This window comes from Chrysemys picta, chromosome 1 (genome assembly GCF_011386835.1).
Source record: "Chrysemys picta bellii isolate R12L10 chromosome 1, ASM1138683v2, whole genome shotgun sequence".
In the NCBI taxonomy this organism is placed as follows: Eukaryota; Metazoa; Chordata; order Testudines; family Emydidae; genus Chrysemys; species Chrysemys picta.
In genome coordinates, this window is record NC_088791.1 from 67,868,844 (window position 1) to 67,888,188 (window position 19,345).

At 44.8% G+C, this 19,345-nt stretch overlaps 1 protein-coding gene across 3 annotated transcripts in view; it reads left to right on the forward strand.

Moving 5' to 3' along the window:
• Window positions 1–3,541, forward strand: part of LGR5 (leucine rich repeat containing G protein-coupled receptor 5) — a 128,870-nt gene extending 125,329 nt beyond the window's left edge. For all 3 annotated transcript variants that reach the window (XM_005280063.5, XM_042860127.2, XM_042860128.2), the window contains exon 18: window positions 32–3,541. In XM_005280063.5, the coding sequence (XP_005280120.2) occupies window positions 32–1,122 (1,091 nt within the window). In that variant the 3' untranslated portion in view covers window positions 1,123–3,541. The remainder of the gene's footprint in view (window positions 1–31) is intronic.
• Window positions 3,542–19,345: the final 15,804 nt, after the last annotated feature.

A 19,345-nucleotide genomic window follows, 5' to 3' on the forward strand; every position in this document is an offset into this window, starting at 1 on the left:
TTTCCTCTTCCCATTTCTCTTGTCCTTGCAGGTCCCTTCAAACCATGTGACCATCTGTTTGGTAGTTGGCTAATCAGAATTGGAGTGTGGACCATAGTGGGTTTGGCATTTATTTGCAATGCACTGTTAACTGCAACAGTCTTCAGATCTCCATTGTATATTTCCTCTATAAAACTTTTAATTGGACTGATAGCCATTGTAAACATGCTAATGGGTCTGTCCAGTGGTGTACTGGCCAGCATGGATGCATTAACCTTTGGCAGCTTTGCGCAATATGGTGCTTGGTGGGAAAGCGGAGTTGGTTGCCAAGTCACTGGTCTTCTATCCATTTTTGCTTCAGAGACTTCCATTTTCCTCCTTACCCTGGCAGCACTCGAACGTGGGTTCTCTGTAAAGTATGCTACAAAGTTTGAAACAAAATCCTCTCTTGCTAGTGTGAAAATAGCCATTTTCTTTTGCTTTATGTTGGCCTTGATAATTGCAGTGGTACCACTTCTCAGTGAGAGCAAATATGGGGTGTCTCCGCTCTGTTTACCTTTGCCATTTGGGGAACCCAGCTCTATGGGCTTCATGGTAGCATTGGTCTTATTAAACTCTCTTTGCTTTCTGGTGATGACTGTTGCCTATACAAAACTGTACTGTAGTTTGGAGAAGGGAGAACTAGACAATATTTGGGACTGTTCTATGATCAAGCACATAGCATTGTTACTTTTTACTAATTGCATTCTCTATTGTCCTGTGGCCTTCTTATCTTTTTCCTCCTTACTAAACCTCACTTTTATTAGCCCAGAAGTGATTAAATCAATACTCCTAGTGATTGTCCCACTGCCCGCATGTCTAAACCCACTTCTTTATATCCTTTTCAATCCATATTTTAAGGAAGATCTGGGAAATCTCAGAAAGCAAACTTTGTTATGGAGCAAATCAAAACATACAAGTCTGATCTCTGTTAATTCAGACGATGTAGAGAAACAGTCCTGTGACTCAACACAAGCCCTGGTAACCTTTGCAAGTGCCAGCATATCGTATGATGTGCCTACCAGCAACTCACTAATGCCCTCATCTTATCAAATGACAGAAAGCTGTAATCTTTCATCAGTAGCATTTGTTCCATGTCACTAGTTTCAGGGGCAAAAACAAATGTATGTATGTTTACACATTTTTCAAGCCGAAATGTAAGAGTGGGTGTGTGTACACGTGCTGGAGAGTGGGGTCAAAGGTGCTCTTGATTACTGTTACACACATCTAAACAAACCAGCTAATAACAAAGAAAACAAGCAGCAGGCTGAAATCCCAACACATGAATCCTGTCAGCCTTTTAGGAAAACTCAAAACCAACCTTGTTTGGGATGAAGAGGAAGCCTGAAAGCTGCAGGCATGTATACAGTTGGTTCGGTTGTTCTCTTAGAGAGATGCCAGTCAGAAAAGGCATCTGACAGTCAAGAGCAAAAATAGTATATTGAAGAGGTGAATTTTCTTGGAGGCATTGCCATTGTTTTAATTAATTGGGCTTGTTGAGGTACATAATTTAAAATGTTAGGAACAGGTTGCTCCCCAGATGGGGTTGGTCAAGTTCCCTCCGTGCTTTTTTAATGCTATGATTATTTTTTAAGAGTGCCTGTCTATGGCTTTGATCCAGCAAGGTATTTAAGCATGTGCCTGACTTAAAGCACATGAGCAATCCCATTGAAGTCCAACAAAGTTTATGGAAAATAGATCTTGTAAAAGTAATTTGATACTATTTTTGATGAGTTTGCAAGTTGGTTGATAAAGATAATAGTGTTGATGTAATATACTTACTCTTGGAAGGCATTTGACTTGGTACTACACAACATTTTGATTATGAAACTAGAACCATAAAAAATATCTGTGGCCAAAAGGGCTAATGCAATCCTTGGATATATAAATAAGGGAGGATCAAGTAGGAGTAGAGAGGTTATCTTACCTCTGTATTTGGTACTGATGTGACCAATACTGGAATACTGTGTCCAGTTCAAAAAGGGTGTTGAAAGTTTACCAAGGGTTGTGGTGGATTCTCCAGCAATGGAAATCATTAAATCATAATTGGATGATTTGCTACAAGAGATGGTTGAATTCAATTACAATTATTGGACTTGAAGCAGGAATTAATTCAGGAGGTTTTGTGGCCTTTACTACAGAGGAGGTCAGACTAGATGACCACAATGGTCCCTTCTGGTCTTAAATTCTGTGAATGTATGAATCCCTTGCTGAATCAAGGCCTATGAAGTTGTGTATCTCAGAACCATCACAATTAGAGAGGAAAGCCCCCTGATATTTGCCCTCTCTACTTTAAAGAGTTCCAGGCAATGGGCCCGTTGTTTCCGTCTGAGACTAGCACTTACCTTGACTAAACTATATTTGGGAGTTCTTTCAATCTCATTTTCTCATAGATGTCACCTTTCCTTTCATGAGCAGATCAAATAAGACGTTGCTATGCATGGATCCAGATTTTGTTGGGTTTTTTTCTAATGTTCCCTGAGCAACAATGTTTAATGGTCCAGTACCTGCTTCTTAGTTTAAAGGCCACTCTGCTCTCCAGGTGGATAAAACTGCATTTGGACAACATTACCTAACTTAGATGAGCCCAAATAATTAAGATGATCAATTACAGATGGTCTCTGATTTTCATGTTACATATGTACCTTCCTGGCACCCAAAGGATGGATTTTCATGATGAAAATCTGTTGCAAGCTGTGGACTTACCTACAAATGCCAGTGTGAATGGAGAAAAAATATTTTTTAGTTTTGAAGTTACAGATGGCATCAGTTGATTTTGGCTGACATGTGCATTCTGGAAAAAAATGAACAAATGCAGAAATTATGTCTGGTAAAGCTGGCTGCCTGGTTATCTTAATCCTCTATCTCTTGTGGCTTTTGAAGCAGCACAGTATACAGCTGCAGAATGATTCCTGAAATCACTGTGGATTAAACCGAGTATCAGTCAACCACTGCACAATACTTATTATCATGTTTATTTAGCTTTATTTTAACTGGGGTCCATCTGTGCTGCACTGTTTAATGTCAGTGAAATTTCTCCTTGGCTTGCTATATTTAAAAAGTTTGTAAAATGGTTTGAGAAGCAAAATAATGTTATAATTCTAAAGAATAGTTAAAGAAAGTTACTTTTATCAGAACTTTCATAGCTTGCAGAAAGTCCAAAACAAAAGGCTACTATGGGTCTTTTATTTATATAAGCGATTTTTGAAATATTTTGATCAGATATTTTAACTTGAAATTGTTAAAATTCATTTGCTTTTTTAAAAAATGTGTAAATATAGAACTGTATTTATTGCTACAATAAAATACAACCACACTAAAGGGCATGAGAATAAGCCATGTACAGTTTCATACTGATATTTTCTATATTTTCTATTGTCTGCTCATATATTTTACTAAATTCACCATCTGTATATATTATCTGTAAATGTGTAGCGATTGTAAATAGATTATGTACTTTCTTTTCTATCGGTTGTTCCAAATATATGTAATTTGTAATAAAATTTGTGACTAAACAGAAAAAGGCATTTCATCAGGGTCTGCACTAGTTCACTAGAATAAGATCTCTGAGGTACGTCCACACTGCAGCTAGCCTGTGTCAATGTGTCTCAGGGTTATGGGGCTCAGGCTGTAGGGCTATAAAACTGCAGTGTAGACGTACCCTGAAGTTCTAACCAGAGCTTAAATTATAGGTATTTCTGTCTTGTTAGGGGTCCAGGAAAGTATCACCAATCTAAAATAGTATTTTATTTCAACACAGACCGAGCCTCTTTACCTAATATTCTCCCTTATCTATCAGTCTGAAGCCAGAAACCTTTTCCCTTGACTATCTTATATCTACATTCTCTTCTCTATCGGACAGCTCAAAGCTATTCTGTACTATGCACACACACACCACCCCTATTTCAATAACAAAACTTAGGTTTGAGCAGCCCAGGTTACATTGCAGGTTAAAGCTTGGATGACTGAATAAGAAGGAGACAGTGGCAGGGAATCAGAGCCCAGTATAGAGAGCACGTCTGAATTCACTGTCAGGCTGATTGAGGAGTAGGAGGACCCCAGAAGACGTGCCAGCACTGGGACACACACTCGTGATTAGGGACAGTGTTGGGTGATTATTAATTATTATTATTGGCAAATAATTTAGCTGCCCAAAACTTCAAGTTTTGACTGAACTGAAAAATGAAAACGTCAGCAATATCAAAAGGAAACATTTTGTTTTGACCCAAAGTTTTATTCTTATTTCAGGCATTTGTCAAAAGTCAAGGAGAATTCACGAAATGGCTGAGGGGAAAGGAGGTGGCAGAAACTTCCTTTACAACCTTTTGCCCAGTGGGAAGGGTGCTCACCTAGGATGTGGGGGACCCAGGTTCAATTGCCCCCTCTGCCTGATCTGAGACAGGAATTTGAAGAGGGGTCTCCTGCCTCTCAGTAGAGTGCCCTAACCTCTGAGCAATGGGATAGTCTGATATGATACAAGGAGAACGACAGAAGAGTGAAAAGAGGACAGACAAGAAGGAACAGAAGAAAGCAACGTACCAGAAGAGACATAACACTGAGTAAGAGAATTAGGGAGCTTGAGAATATTCTGGCAGGCACTTGGCCCTTGTGCGAAGCAGCTACAAAGATCAGATTTTAGAATGGCAGGTGCTAGGCATAAATGATAGAAAAATGAAAAGCAACTCTAGTGTTGATAATGTCAGCGAGTTTGGCCAGGAAAGCTAACAAAGAAATGAAGCTTGAGGAGGGATTTGAAGGCAGAGAGTCAGGTTGTGTGGGGGACAGGATCAGGAAGGAGGAGGCACAAGAAAAAGGTAGAATTGTTTGTAGGAGACGAAAACCCGAGGCATGACAAAGTGGATTGAGGTGGCAGAGCTCAGGGCATGAACCGAGGAGGGGGCTTCGAGGAATAAGACATAGGTGGAACCAAAGTTGTGCAGAGTATGAAGGTGAGGCTAGGGCAGGGGTGAAAGTAACTTACAGGATTTACCGGTACTCTCATCCGGAAAAGGCATGGCCTCAACCGGAAGAGGCGGGGCCTCTCAAGATTTAAAGGCCCTGGGGCACCCGCTGTGGCTGGGAGCCCCAGGGCCTTTAAATCAACCCGGGACTCCCAGCTGCAGAGGTGGCTGGGAGCCCCTGGGGCTCACGGGCAAATTAAAGGGCCCGGGACGCCGGCCGCCGCGGAGCTCTGGGCCCTTTAAATCCCCGCTGCTGGGAGCTCTTTTAATCCCAGCAAAGGAAGGGTATTAGAGGGAGGAATTGCAGTTTTATCACATTATTTTTAATCATTTATACAGTGGTAGCCCCTTCAGGCCTCCCCCAATTCAAGCCCCAATGTGATAGATATTGTATTAAGTTGAGTTGGTGGGTGGACACCCAGGCAGAGTTGAGAGAAAGTTGCAGATGTGTGACTGAACAAGGAGAGTGGGGTAGTCAGCACAGAGATGGAAAGGAAAGCCATTAGAGAGGATGTAGTCAGCCATGGGAAAGGAGGAGAGGGACAAGGACTGAGCCTAAAGGACATTGATAGAGAGAGAAAAAAAAAGGTGAGGAGAAGCCCCAAGAAAGCTGTTGCATGAAAAGTACTGCGGGATTCAATATTGAAACCCAAACACAGGACTCACAAGTCAGTCATAGCTCTTACCTAGGCTGTGTTGCAGCCTGCTCTGATCTCGAGCTCTGGTTACATTTTTGTTCCTTTTGCCCTACTAGTACCTTTCCATCCTGAATTCTGCAACCAAGTAGCCTGTATGTATTATCCTGTGAAACAGCCCTTAACCACATGTAAGTGCTAAATATTATAAGCACCCACAATCCCTCTTTTGTTTTTGAACATTCGGCTTTACAATATTTGACATGTCAGAGAGTAGTTCAGTGATATGTTGTGTGCGTTGTCTGGAGTATTGGGACAACAATATCTTACAAAGGCTGTATGGCACGTACACATAATCATCAGTCTAAGATTTTATAGTGAAGAGTAGGTGTTGCCGGAAATATATCAATAGTTGACAGTTAAAAGAAATTATAGAGTCTTCAGATCAGGAAAGTGAAAAGGACACATGAAAAGTCAGAACAAAAAACCAAACCAAAACAGGCCTATAACAAACAAGTTCCTATTTCCAGCCTCATTCAGGTTGAATGATGGCCCAGATCCTCAGCTGATGTAAATGGACATAGTTCCATTAAATTCAATAAAGGGGCACTCATTTACTCCAGCTGAGGATCCAAGCCAACATCTCTCCTAACAGCAACAACCACCTTGAGTTCTTTCTGCGATACACGTATATCATCTGCACAAAGGTTCAAGAAACAAATCCTCCATTCTCGAAGTACATCTCAAAAAACAAATAACTAATTCAGCTCTAGTTCTATATTATCTAAACTAAGCTCAGGAATTTGATCCAAATCTGTAATAGTAATGACTGATGCAGTCTCAAGCTGCGTTAGATTAGCTCTCCTTTTAAAGGAGAAGGCCAATTTATCCATGCTAAAAAAATAAATAAAATCGAAGCATTCATGTACCCAACAGATGGAAGCATACATGGGAGAAAACACAGTATCAACATCAAGAACATCTTGTTCACATAATGAGAATCACAGTCTTCTGGTTCAGTGGTTCCAGAGATCGAGGAAACATGAGCACTTCTCCCCCATAAAACAATTTGTTGTGGCACTGTCAAAATAATCTAAGGATCCAATCTCGGTCACAGGAAAAAACAAACATTAAAAGTATTCCTCTTGAGAGCTGGCCTGAAGCCAGAATTTCTAAAAATCTCAGTCACAGACTAAGAGTCCCCTTAACAACCCCATATAATCATTTCACAGGTGGCAACACTTTCCACTTGTCAAGCAAAAAATATGCCTTCACTAACAAGGGATAAAATGTCCATCTGTGAATATTAAGACTTCCACTAAGTAATTTGGATATATGTTCTGAGGAGCTTCTCCAACCAGTTTAGGAATTCTCAAGACTCTTATATAATTAGTACTTGAATGCAGCTTCAAACTTCTCAGTTTTCCTCTGGAGTCAGAATTTATCTGTAATCATTGTTTTGACAGCTGCCTATACAGTTTTTAATTGGATCCCCTGCATCTCAGCAGCCTTCTCAAGACTGGCTATAGATTTCCATGCAACAATCTGCAGAGTTTCCATTTAATTAAATGATCTTTTTCCCTAGAGAAGAACCTCTCCCATCTACCTAACAGAGTTATACAGTGACTGGGAAGGTTTCACTAATAAAAGCAGAAGTTTCACTTACTTAAGCTGTAGCCTTGGTTAGTAACGCAGCGTTCTCAGCTTTGATATGGGCTACTATCAGTCTGTAGGCAAACACATAAAGGGGCAGAGGACAATCAAGAGCTCGTGCCCTCTGCTGGAATGGTGAGAACATATCTGAGGGTACGTCTACACTACTTTTGAGTTTGGGTAGCTATACACACACTAGCTTTGATCGAGATAGTGGACTAAAAATATCAGGAATGGTGGCACAGACTAGCTACCTGAGTACAATCCCATCTAAGACCCTAGGTATGTACTCAGTCAGCTAGCCTGTGCTGCTGCAAGTGCCATACGCCTACACTGCTTTTCTTAGGACACTAGCTCAATCAAAGCTAGTGCCTGTATAGCTACCTAAGCTAGAAATTATCCCTCCAGCTGCAGTGTAGATATACCCCTAAACCACAGCACCCCAACCCAAACGATGGTGCTGGGGTGGATGTATACTTATTAAGTTATCTTACACTGCAAGATCACCATCAGCTGACTTCAAAATTTGGATATGTTTGCCTGTACCTGGCCCTGAGGCCTTACTGAAGGCCTTGAGGTCCTACCAACCCTGTCCTAGGAAAGAGCAATAGAGGTGAATCCTCCAAGCAGCCTAGAGAGGCTACAGGGAAGCAGCCAATCAGTGACAAGCAGGTTCATATAAAAAGAGGCTGCTGGACAAAGGAGTTCAGTTATTGGCTGAAGGAATAAGGATGGTGCTTCTGGCTGGCTGTAGGGCTGGACAGCTTGGTATTGGCTGGAGTCAGGCTGTAAAGAAAGTACTGGGGAAGTGGCCCATCAAAACACAGTAGCAAATACTTAAAGAGAAGCAGCAAGGGGCTGCTACTTAAGGATTTCTGGGTTGGGACCTGAAGTGGGGGGGACTCAGGCCCACCCACTATCAGTACAGTTGAAGTGGCTACAATCCTGAGCAAGGGAGTAGCCTGGAGACAGGCTGACAACTTGGAAGATGGTCAGTAATTGTTGAACATTGTTACCCCTAGAAGGGGACTGACCTATAAATAGTGTCCCAGCTGGGGTACCAGGTGAAGAGTCTCTGTGGAGGAAACCCTGGGGGCACTGTTGCATATCACAGCAGGGAACTACTTGAGCAAGCCCACGAGAGGTTAAGAGACACTTTGAAAGCTAGCCGAGGAGGGGCAATAACCAGGATACTGTGATAGGTCCTGTTGGACTGATTGAGAACCTCAGCCTAAAGACATTCTGTAGGTGAAAGCATTGCCAGCAAGGTACTGTGATAGGCCCTATTGGACCACTTACTCCAGAAAGGGGTCTGTTTTGTGTTTGTTTCACATACAGAGGGCTGAGTCACTGAAAAACCTGCCTGAGAAGGTTAACTGCATGCAGTAATGCAGAGGGAGTGCAGGTGCAGAGACACACCCAGCTGGCAGGGGTGCCCGTGTGAGATGAGTGGGCCCTTTCACACTGACAGGAAACTGCCCCATGCCTCAAATCTACAAAGGGTTACACCTGTGGAAGGAACTGTTTACTCATGGGGGGTCGGGGAGGTCACTAGGACCCTGCATGGGAGTAACCATATTAATGGGTGCATAACCCTTTCTAGGTTTGGGCCTCCAAATGGCAACATTTTGGGTCTGATTGGATTTCAGGGAACTCCCAGATACTAATCAGAACTACCTATCCAGGCCCCAGACTCTTTATACTGAGAGATTTCTCTCAATTAAATATTCTGCAAAGAAACTGCCCACTGCAAACCACAAGGGTAGCAACAGCGTTGTGGGGACAGCTGATCTGCTGTGACATCTTATGTCTGAACTTTAATAAACCTAATATGTAATGTCATCATGGGGAAAGATGTGTGTGCAGAGTCAAAAAGGCAGGCAAGCCAAATCATTTCCCAAATGAGGGAAAATCTGCTGAAGATTATGTGCTTTACATCATATTTCAGCTACAGCTGGTGGGGAAACTGAAAAGTTTAACATTTCAGAGACAAGTGGTGTAAAAAAAAAAAGTCTGTACAATTTTTCATATGTTTCCTCCCATTTTGCAACCCATTTTAATTTCAACTTAAGTCTGTCTCTAAACTGTTGAAGGCGGAGAGGGTCAGGGTGCTCAAAGTGTGCAAATGATTATCCTTTTTATTATTTCTATTATCATAGCACCTAGGAGCCCTACTCATGGACTAAGATCCCATTGAGCTTGGGGCTGGACAAACACAGAACAAAAAGATGGTCCCTGCCTCCAAAGGACTTACACTCTAACAACAACAGATGAATACAGACAGGCTGATGGAGTATAAGGAAACATTAATAATATTTATACTGTGATAGTACCTGGAGTCCTCAGACAGGTTATTGTCCCATTCTGCTAGGCACTATATACACCATGACAGTCCCTGCCCCAAAATACAGATAAAGCCAACAGTTCAAATCAGGGTCATTTTAAAAATCCATGACTCAAACTGTCATACTCTTTTTTTTCAGGAACGTTCCCTATAACCTTGAGAGTAAATATAGCAAGTTTGAGGCCCAACCTGTTTTCCAGCTTAAAGCTATAAGGAGGCAAAAATAGCTTCCTGTTAATGTAGGTCAGTTACAACTTGAATATGGAGATGCTGCTGCCACTGCTTTATACATACATTCATAGATTTAAAGGCCAGACAAGAACATTTTGATCATCTAGTCTGACCTCCTGTATAATACAAGCCATAGAACTTCCCCAAAATAGTTTACACACCATAATAACTTTCTTGTTGGCCAAAACTTGGTTTAAAGGATGCTGTTTCCCCTTCTGACCTCAGCAGTTAGCCAATATTCAGGTCTTGTGGGTTGTTTCCAGGAGGATGAGAAATTGATAACGGAGTCAGGCATTTCTTTGTTCTAGTCCTGCTAATGTACGAAGTCCTATTCCCCTCAACACAAAAGGAATCAAACAGAGAGTTTCTTTGCTCACAGATTCAAGCCTCTCTTCAGCCAGCACTCTGCCTAAAAGCTCTCCCCCCGCTCCATTCAGGATCACATTACAAGTGTGTCTCTGGCTGCCTCTGTTGCTTCCTTGCTGCCTTCATTGTGAGATTCTGTGGTTTTTGCCATTTCTCTCTCACATACATAGCTCCATCCAACAATACCCAGTCCTCGCCATTTGATCTCAGACCCCAATGAAATCCCTCTGCCCACATCACTAAAGTTCCTGACTAGACTTGCATGGGCCCTGTGTTTTGTGTGGTGACTTCTATTGTTTCAGCTATCTATTTCATAGAGGGGCTTAAATGTTTTTTTACATTTATTCTGAATGAAGGGCAGCTATTACATCCACCAGGGTCAACAGGATTTCACCAAATCTGTGGCATAATAGTACAAATGATACCATTGATGATGGCTTAGCTATTAGTAGGGCCCTACCAAATTCATGGCCATGAAAAATGTATCACAGACCGTGAAATCTGGTCTCCCCATGAAATCTGGTCTTTTGTGTACTTTTACCCTATCCTTCAGAGCTGGGAGCTGCTGGCCAGGCATCCAGCTCTGAAGGCAGCACTGCCATCAGCAGCAATGCAGAAGTACGGGTGACAATATTGCTGCCACCATACCATGCCACCCTTACCTCTGCCCTGCTGCTGGTGGGGGCGTTGCCTTCAGAGCTGGGACCTGGCCAGCAGCTGCAGCTCTCCGGCCACCCGGCTCTGAAGGCAGCACAGAAGTAAGGGTGGCAATACCGTGACCACCCTACAATAGCTTTGTGAATCCCTTTTTGGTCGGGACCCCCAGTTTGAGAAATGTTGAGTCTTGACATTACATGTTTATATTTTGCTGTTTTAAAAATATATATATTCATTGTTGTTAAAACACTGTAGAATTTAAGATTTAAATATCTGAAACTATGAAATTCAAAATTTTAAAAATGTTATGATGGTGAAATTTACAAAAATGGACCACGAATTTGATAGGGCCCTAGCTATTAGGCTCTGCTCTTGCAGATCCCTGAGTCCAAACAGAGCACCACTGCAGCCAATAGCGTTCTCCTATGCAAAGCCGATTGGAGTCTTAATCACCATGCCTCAATGTAATTTAATGCAGCTAATATAACGTAACACTATACATGTAAGCCATTCCTTACTGAATTGTTCTCCTGTTTCTGAGGGTGATGCTTTTTTGTTGTTGTTTACACCACCAACCTGAGAGTATTAAGGATGGCTAGCCAACCAGTCAGCACACTGGGATTAAGGTCCCAGTGGTCCAACATTAATTTTACGAAGAACTTGAATCCCACAGGCTGCATCTGTATCATTTGATGAGAAATTAACTATCTGCATGCCCCTTTACTCTCTGTCAGAATGCCTGGCGCTGTGTCCTTTCCTCCCTCATGTTAATCAGTATGTCAGCAAGAACAGAAGGCTTTCAGAGGTACAGCAGAACCAGGGTCATTTCCTCTACCCAATGCACTTTATAGTAAAGGTAGTGCCTACTAACAAACAATGCAACATCCTTTAAGATAGTTTACCCAAAACAGGAAAAAAGCAGCTATATTCATGTAACAAAAATCAAAAACAAATGTTTTCTTTCAGTTTTGAGTTGTCTGTGCTCTGAGATAGAGAGAGCTTAATACTGACATTGCATTTTGCCTCAATATCTAGTAAATCAGCAAGGAAAATGAGAGCTGTATAAACAGGTGGTGGGGCTCACTTCAGACATATTCACTTCACTCAAGTCTTCTTTGCACTCCCTCTTCAAATTCAGTTTGTGCTTCAAATGAACATCTTTGGAGATAACACCGCTAGCGACAATGCATCAGTGACTTCAGTGGATGCAGGATTGCTCAGTACTGTTGAAAATCATGCCACTTATTTAGGTGCCTAAATTAGGGTGACCAGACGTCCCGATTTTATCGGGACTGTCCCAATATTTGCTTGTTTGTCCCGCGTCCCGACCAATGTGTGGTCGGGACACTGGACAAACAAGCAATTTTGCCCTCCTGGAAGGGCTCTTGCCCCCCGCACCCCAACTCCACCCCCTCCATCCCCCATTGGCTCCCTCCCCAAATCCCCGCCCTGGCCCCGCCTCTTCCCCATGCATGTGGCACTCCTCCTCCCTCCCAGGCTTGCTGCTGTAATGGCGGGGCAAGCCTGGAGGGAGGGGGTGGTGGCCGGCTTCCAGTTCCTGGAGCTGGTGAGTAGGGGCACTGGGCAGGCAAGGGGTGCTGGCAAGGGGGCTGCTCCCCCAGGAGGTAGACGGGGGGGCTCCGGATCCCAGCAGTGGTGGGGGACAGCAGCTCAGGGCCGCACGAGTGGCCATGTAAAGTTTATCGGCTTGGACGGGACCCCGGCCGGCTCCCCGTCCTGCACCAGCATGTTGCGCCGGCCGCCACAGGCCAGGTAAGGAGCCGAGTCACCCTCTCCCCCCCTCGTCCTGGCTCCTCAGCTGAGCCCCCCCGTCACCCTCCTGGGGGAGCAGCCCCCTTGCCAGCCCCCCTTGCCCGCCTGGTGCCCCTACTCACAAGCCGCAGGAACTGGAAGCCGGCCACCACCCCCTTCCTCCAGGCTTGCGCCGGCATTCCAGCTGCAAGCCTGGGAGGGAGGAGGAATGCCGCTCAGCTGAGGAGCCGGGAGGAGGGGTGAGGGGGGACTCGGTTCCTTACCTGGCCTGCGGCGGCCAGCGGGACATGCTGGCACGGGGCAGGGACGCTACCCCCCTACAGGGCAGGGCGAGGAGCCGGCCGGGGTCCCCCCCCCCAAGCCGATAAACTTTATGTGCCCACTCGCATGGCCCTGAGCCGCTCTCCCCCGCCGCTGCCGGGGTCTGGAGCCCCGCACCTCTCACTCCAGCGGCTCCTTCCCCGTGGGACGGCAGGACATGCCGCATGTGCCCGGGGGGTGGGGGGGGAAGGGGCAGCAGCCACGGCGCGGCCGGCACCTGCAAAACAGCTTTTTTTTTTTTGCTCCGCCCCCCCCCCCCCCCCCGCGCGTCCCGATATCCCCCCTTCTCCCTCCCCTGCGTCCCGATATTTCCTGTCAGTGACCTGGTCACCCTAGCCTAAATAGAGTTAGTAGCATAACTTTAGACACCCAGATTTGAAAATCTTGGCTCTGATGTATTAAACTATTTGTTTTACTGGTACTTTTGAAGGCAATATAAATAAAGGTAAATTAACCAGGGTGTATCAGGTATCTTCTTCTTTGGCTATCCCTCAATGGGAGGATAATGTCTGCCAAGGGGGTTCTCATTGGTGGGTTTTTAAGTGGCTGAGGAGCCCAATTCTTGCCCTGCAGATTTTCCCACAGAAGTGACAGGTGTAATCTTGGAGGACACATAGTTGTTGGCTGGACTGTTGTGCCCTTTCTTTCCTCCTTTGTCATTTCTCTGTCTCATAAGCACGTCTGTTCTCCTCAAAGTGAGCTGTGGCTTGGTGTATGGTGTGGCGCCGCTGTGTTCTGTTCCGCACCGAGTCCTCCCAGTTTGTTGGGTTAATGCCTCACTTTTTAAGATGTACTTTCACTACGTCTTTGAAGTGCTTCCGCTGCCTTCCACGTTCCCTGACTTAGCTGAGAGAAGAGTACTTGCTTTGGGAGACAAGTGTCAGGCATATGTACACAGTGGCCAGCCCAGCGGAGTGGTGTTTCATGACCTGTGCTTCTATACTGCTGATGTTGGCTGCAGAGAGAACACTGATGTTAGTGTGTCAGTCTTCCCAGCTGATCCGGAGAATCCTCCTGGGGCAGCGCTGCTAGAACCACTGTAGCCTCTTGACATGTCGTTTGTAGGTTACCAGCTCTCACACCCATAGAGAAGGGTGGGGATGTGTCAATGCTGGCTGGTGGGGAGAGGTGGCTGCCAAGGTGTGGAAAATGGTCCACATTTTCCAGGGGTTCTCCACTGATGGTGATTTGTGGAGTACAAAGAGTAGTTTGTGCACAATACTACATTGCAGCAAGAGTAAGGGCGGTGGATACTCTATGTTGTTTATTATTGCTCTTTTTTCCTACTGTTGTAATTTAAATTTGGTAGAAAGGAGGAGAATGGGAAATTTCTTAGCTCAAGTATCTAGCATATCCTTCCAACATAAAACAGAAGATGGGGAGTTATTCTGACACATAGGATGAAGAATGAGAAGAGTCTACCAACATACATATGGGAAACAAGCAAGAAGAACGCAAGGTATTACTAACTGATGGAGGCTGTGATCTAATAGGCACAACTGAAACGTGCTGGGATGATTCTCATAATTGGAATGTTAATATAGATAGGTGCCATGTATAAAATACAAACATAGAAGAGGAAGTGATGTTACATGTCATAAGTAATACAACAATAGGGAAGGTAAAAAAAGAAATTCTTTGAATTAAGGGTACAATTAATGGGAAACAATGGGAAAAACTGTCAGTGTACATTTGCTACAGACTACCAGATGTGAAAGAAGAGTGAACAGGAAATATTCCTGAAGCAACTCTTGATGCACTTGTCTTGAAAAGGGAGGATACATACTTTAATTCCCCCTTAACTACCCAGATCTCTATTGGTTACAAAATACAGTCAAACATGGATCAGATGAAAGTTACATGGGAGACAATTTAATGTTTCAGAGTAGAGTGTCTAATCGGGGAGAAGCCATCCTGGATCTATTTCTTGCAATAGCGAGGAACTACGAGAAGAAGGGGAAACTGGTAACAGAGATCAGGTGCTATGGATGTGGGTGATACTTCCAAAGGCATAAATGGCAGTTAGGCATCTAACTCCCATTGGAGGTCAGTAGGAGTTAGGCACCCAATAGACATTTGTGCCTTTGGAATTTGCCCCTGGGATCTTCAAAGGCACTTAAGTGATTTAAAAGAAAAGTCCCATTGACTTTTCCATCCTATATGCTTAGGCTGAATTAATTTTCTCCTGGTTCCAAGTACCTGTAGTTCTTGGGGGGCAAGGGGGAGATGGAATAGTGCATTTTCCCTCTGCCCCACTCTTCCACTGGCCCATTTCCTGCACAATTTTGAATCCTCAGCTCCTAAGAGGGCTTTCCATGGGGATCAAGCATAAGAGATGGGTGACCTCCCTCTGCGAGCAAAGAATGAGCTCAATTCCCGGAAGCTTCCCTCCTTACACAGGTCTCAGGAAGAGGTTTGAAAGGCGAATTCATAGACAGGGAAACAAACATGATCCCAGAAATTATTTAACTGGCATAGAGATGAGACTTATGGAAACATAATATAACACATAATAGAGATATGGGGAGAAATCACTCCACATCTAGGAGGATAACAGCCATTAACAGTAATCATCATTAGCTTATAAAGGAAAAGTTATACTAGAGAAATTTGATTTTTGCTTGTTTTTTGATAGGATTACAAAGCAGTAGTTGAGAGGAATGTGGTAGCTATATTATTGGCAGTTAGCAAATCATTTGATGCAATATTTTACAAAATCAAACTTTCAGAATTTAATCAAATTGGATAACAACCATCACATAGATTGAAAACTGGCTGAAGGACCATAAAAAGGGCCCCTGAACAGCATCTTATCAAATGCATAGATTCCAAGGCTAGAAGGGACCATTGTGATTATCTAGTCTGACCTCCTGTATAACACAGGCTATCGGACTTCCTCTAAATAATTTCTACAGCACATCTTTTAGAAAAACATCCAATCTGGATTTAAAACTTGCCAGTGCTGTAGAATTCACCACCACCCTTTGTAAATTGTTCCAATGGTTAAGTACCCTCACTTTTAAGAACGTACGCCTTGTTTCCAGTCTGAATTTATCTAGCTTCATCTTCGAGCCATTGGACCATGTCCATTGCAGGATTGTGATATAGCTCTTTTGTGACTGCCTCTGCAATATTGCATTCATTTTGGGACACCTCATTACGTGAAAGATAGTGCCAAATTAGTGGAAGTTCAGAGAACAACAACAACAAGGATCAGGAGTTCAGAGGGACTAACTTGTGAAGAAACATCAACTGTACTAAATATGTATCAGCAATGGATTAAGAGGGAACACAATAACCTTCTGCAAATGCTTTAAAGATCTAAACAGCAAGGAGAGACCATAAGTGACAGGAGCAGTAGGATGAAATTAACCCATGGCCAATTCAGTCTAAGTAGCAGAATCACTTTCTGATAATGAGATCTGTTAGGCTGTGAAACAGTTTTCCCAGGGAAGTACCCCAGCTAAGCATATTTGAAACTAGGCTGACAATGCATTGTCTAATGCTGTCCTGGACTGACAGCAGGGAACAGTCCTGCATTGATAAGTGGTGAGGTTGGATGATCTAGTCTGGCTTTTCTCTAATTTCTGTAATTTTACACATTCATGTCCAAAAGAACAGATGAAATAAGTAATATGTTTGAACTAGAACGGAGAGAACTCACACTGAAAAATGTATCCTTTTTCTGTTTGAATTGTATGTGCAAACATAGTTTGATTTTTACAAATGTATTAATCATTCATAAAGGTTCAAATACTTTATGCAACCATATTACGGTCTCTGGGTTTTTCAGGAAGTATTTGCTTTGACTATCGCCTTGGCTACACTTGCGAATTACAACGCTGTAAAGGCTCCCCCAGCGCTGTAACTCACTCCCCGTCCACACTGGCAAGGCATTTGCAACACTTTATCTCCATGGTTGCAGCGCTGCATGTACTCCACCTCTCTGAGAGGAATAGCAAGTATTGCGCTGCCGCTGCAGTGCTGCGGTGCCAGTGTGGCCGCCCAATGCACTGTGAATGGCCTCCAGAAGTATTCGGCAGTATCCCACAATGCCTGTTCTAGCCACTCTGGTCATCAGTTCAAACTCTACTGCCCTGGCCTCAGGCAACCAACCATGTGACCGACCCTTTACATTCCCCGGGAATTTTAAAAATCCCCTTCCTGTTTGCTCAGCCCAGCGTGGCGTGGAGTGCTATCAGCGAATCTTTCCAGGTGCCCATGCCTCCACGCGCCAAGCGAGCCCCAGCATGGAGCAATGGCGAGTTGCTGGACCTCATCAGTGTTTGGGGGGAGGAAGCTGTACAGTCCTAGCTGTGCTCCAGCCGTAGGAATTACAATACCTTCGGGAAGGAATCAAAGGACATGATGGAAAGGGGCCATGACCGGGACGCCCTGCAGTGCAGGATTAAAGTGAAGGAGCTGCGGAGTGCCTACCGCAAAGCCCGCGATGCAAACGGCCGCTCGGGTGCTCCCCCTGAGACCTGCCGATTCTACAAAGAGCTGGATGCGATACTTGGGGTTAACCCCACCTCCACTCTGAGCACCACCATGGACACTTCAGAGCCGGTGGGGGGGGGGAGGAGGAGGAGGAGGAGGAGGAGGAGGAAAACGGGAGTGACATTGGTGAGCCAGATGGAGACACCCCGGAATCCCTGGAGCCATGCAGCCAGGAGCTCTTCTCGAGCCAGTCGCAGCGGCCGGTACTTGGTGGAGGACAAACAGAAGAGCAGGTTCCCGGTAAGCGGTATTTTTTTTCGGGAAGGAATTTTTTCGATGCGGGCTCTTTGGGAGAGGAGGGTTAGGCATGCATGCCTAGATGCGGAATAGTGCATTGATGTGGTTTATCACATTGTGGTAATCGGCCTCGGTAATCTCCTCGAATGTCTCATCCAGAACGTGTGCAATGCACTTGCGCAGGTTTATCGGGAGAGCCACCGTGGTCCTTGTCCCAGCCAGGCTAACGTGTCCATGCCACTGTGTCGCGAGGGGCGGAGGGACCATTGCTGCACACAGGCAAGCTGCATATGGGCCAGGGCGGAAGCCGCATTGCAGTAGAAGACCTCTCTTGCTTCCCAGGTCACCCTCAGCAGCGAGATATCGTCCAGGACGAACTCCTGTGGAAAATGTTGGGACAGTGTTCAGTGTAGGTGCCCCCTGAAGCTGTTGGCTCTCCCCAAGGCACAGAAACCCAGAGGACAGTGCAGCCCTGAAACAATCAGTCCCCCGTACTCACCATTTTGAGGCTCCCGTAGGATATGTGTGCTCTGTTTTGGACGGGAAAAATATGCTATTGTGTAGACCCTGTGTGTTTTCTACTCCTAAAGTGCGGGGGGGATCATTACTCTGTCTGGTATAAACAATACTGCCTCTGTTAAATGTTGCATTTTGCCTATACAGCTGCATCAACCTTGAGACCTCAGCCGTCCCTCTTATCGCCTGCTCAGAGACTGCAAAGACTCAGGAAGAGACCGCGAAAAAGCAAAGAAGACATGCTGCAAGAAGTGATGCGGCAATCTATTAAAGAGAATGAGAAAGCACAGAACTGGAGGGAGAGAGAAAGCAGGATCTGCCAGGAAAACGCAGTGCACCAGCAGCAAAGCACTGATAGGCTCATAAGCATCCTGGAGCGCCAAGCAGATACTATCCAGGAGCTGGTAGCCATGCAGAAAGAGGAGCAGTACCGCAAATGCCACCCCCCCCCACAGCCCTTGTCCCAAAACTCTTTCCGTTGTGCCCCACTGTCACCTCCAACCCACTTTCCCAAACTTCCGTGTTCTTCACGCCACCCGCTGCCTCCAACACCAGTATCTTCACCACCCAGCCCTGAAAACCATGACCCTTACCCTCTGCACTCAACCCCCCTCACCATGCAGTATAGCTGTCCTGAAGTGCAGCACTCACTGCACAGCACACCAGACAGGACATACGCGAATCTGTGATTGTACCGTTCCCCACTCCACCCCCTTGTTTCTTTTCGATAAATAATTTTCTTTTCTTTTCTTTTCTTTTCTTTTCAATAAATGGATTCTTTGGCTTTGAAAACATTCTTTATTATTGCATAAAGTAAAAGACTCCTTAGCCCAGGAAATAAACGGGTACTGCAAGTCTGCTTGTCTGCTTAGCAGACACGGATTCCTAAAGATTGGAACTACTGCGCTTCAATCCTGTGCAGGGCACCAGATATCACTGCTGGTTTTCAGCCTCAAATTGCTCCCTCAAGGCATCCCTAATCCTTGCAGCCCCGCGCTGGGCCCCTGTAATAGCCCTGCTCTCTGGCTGTTCAAATTCAGTCTCCAGGTGTTGAACCTCGGAGGTCCATGCCTGAGTGAAGCTTTCACCCTTCCCTTCACAAATATTATGGAGGGCACAGCACGCGGATATAA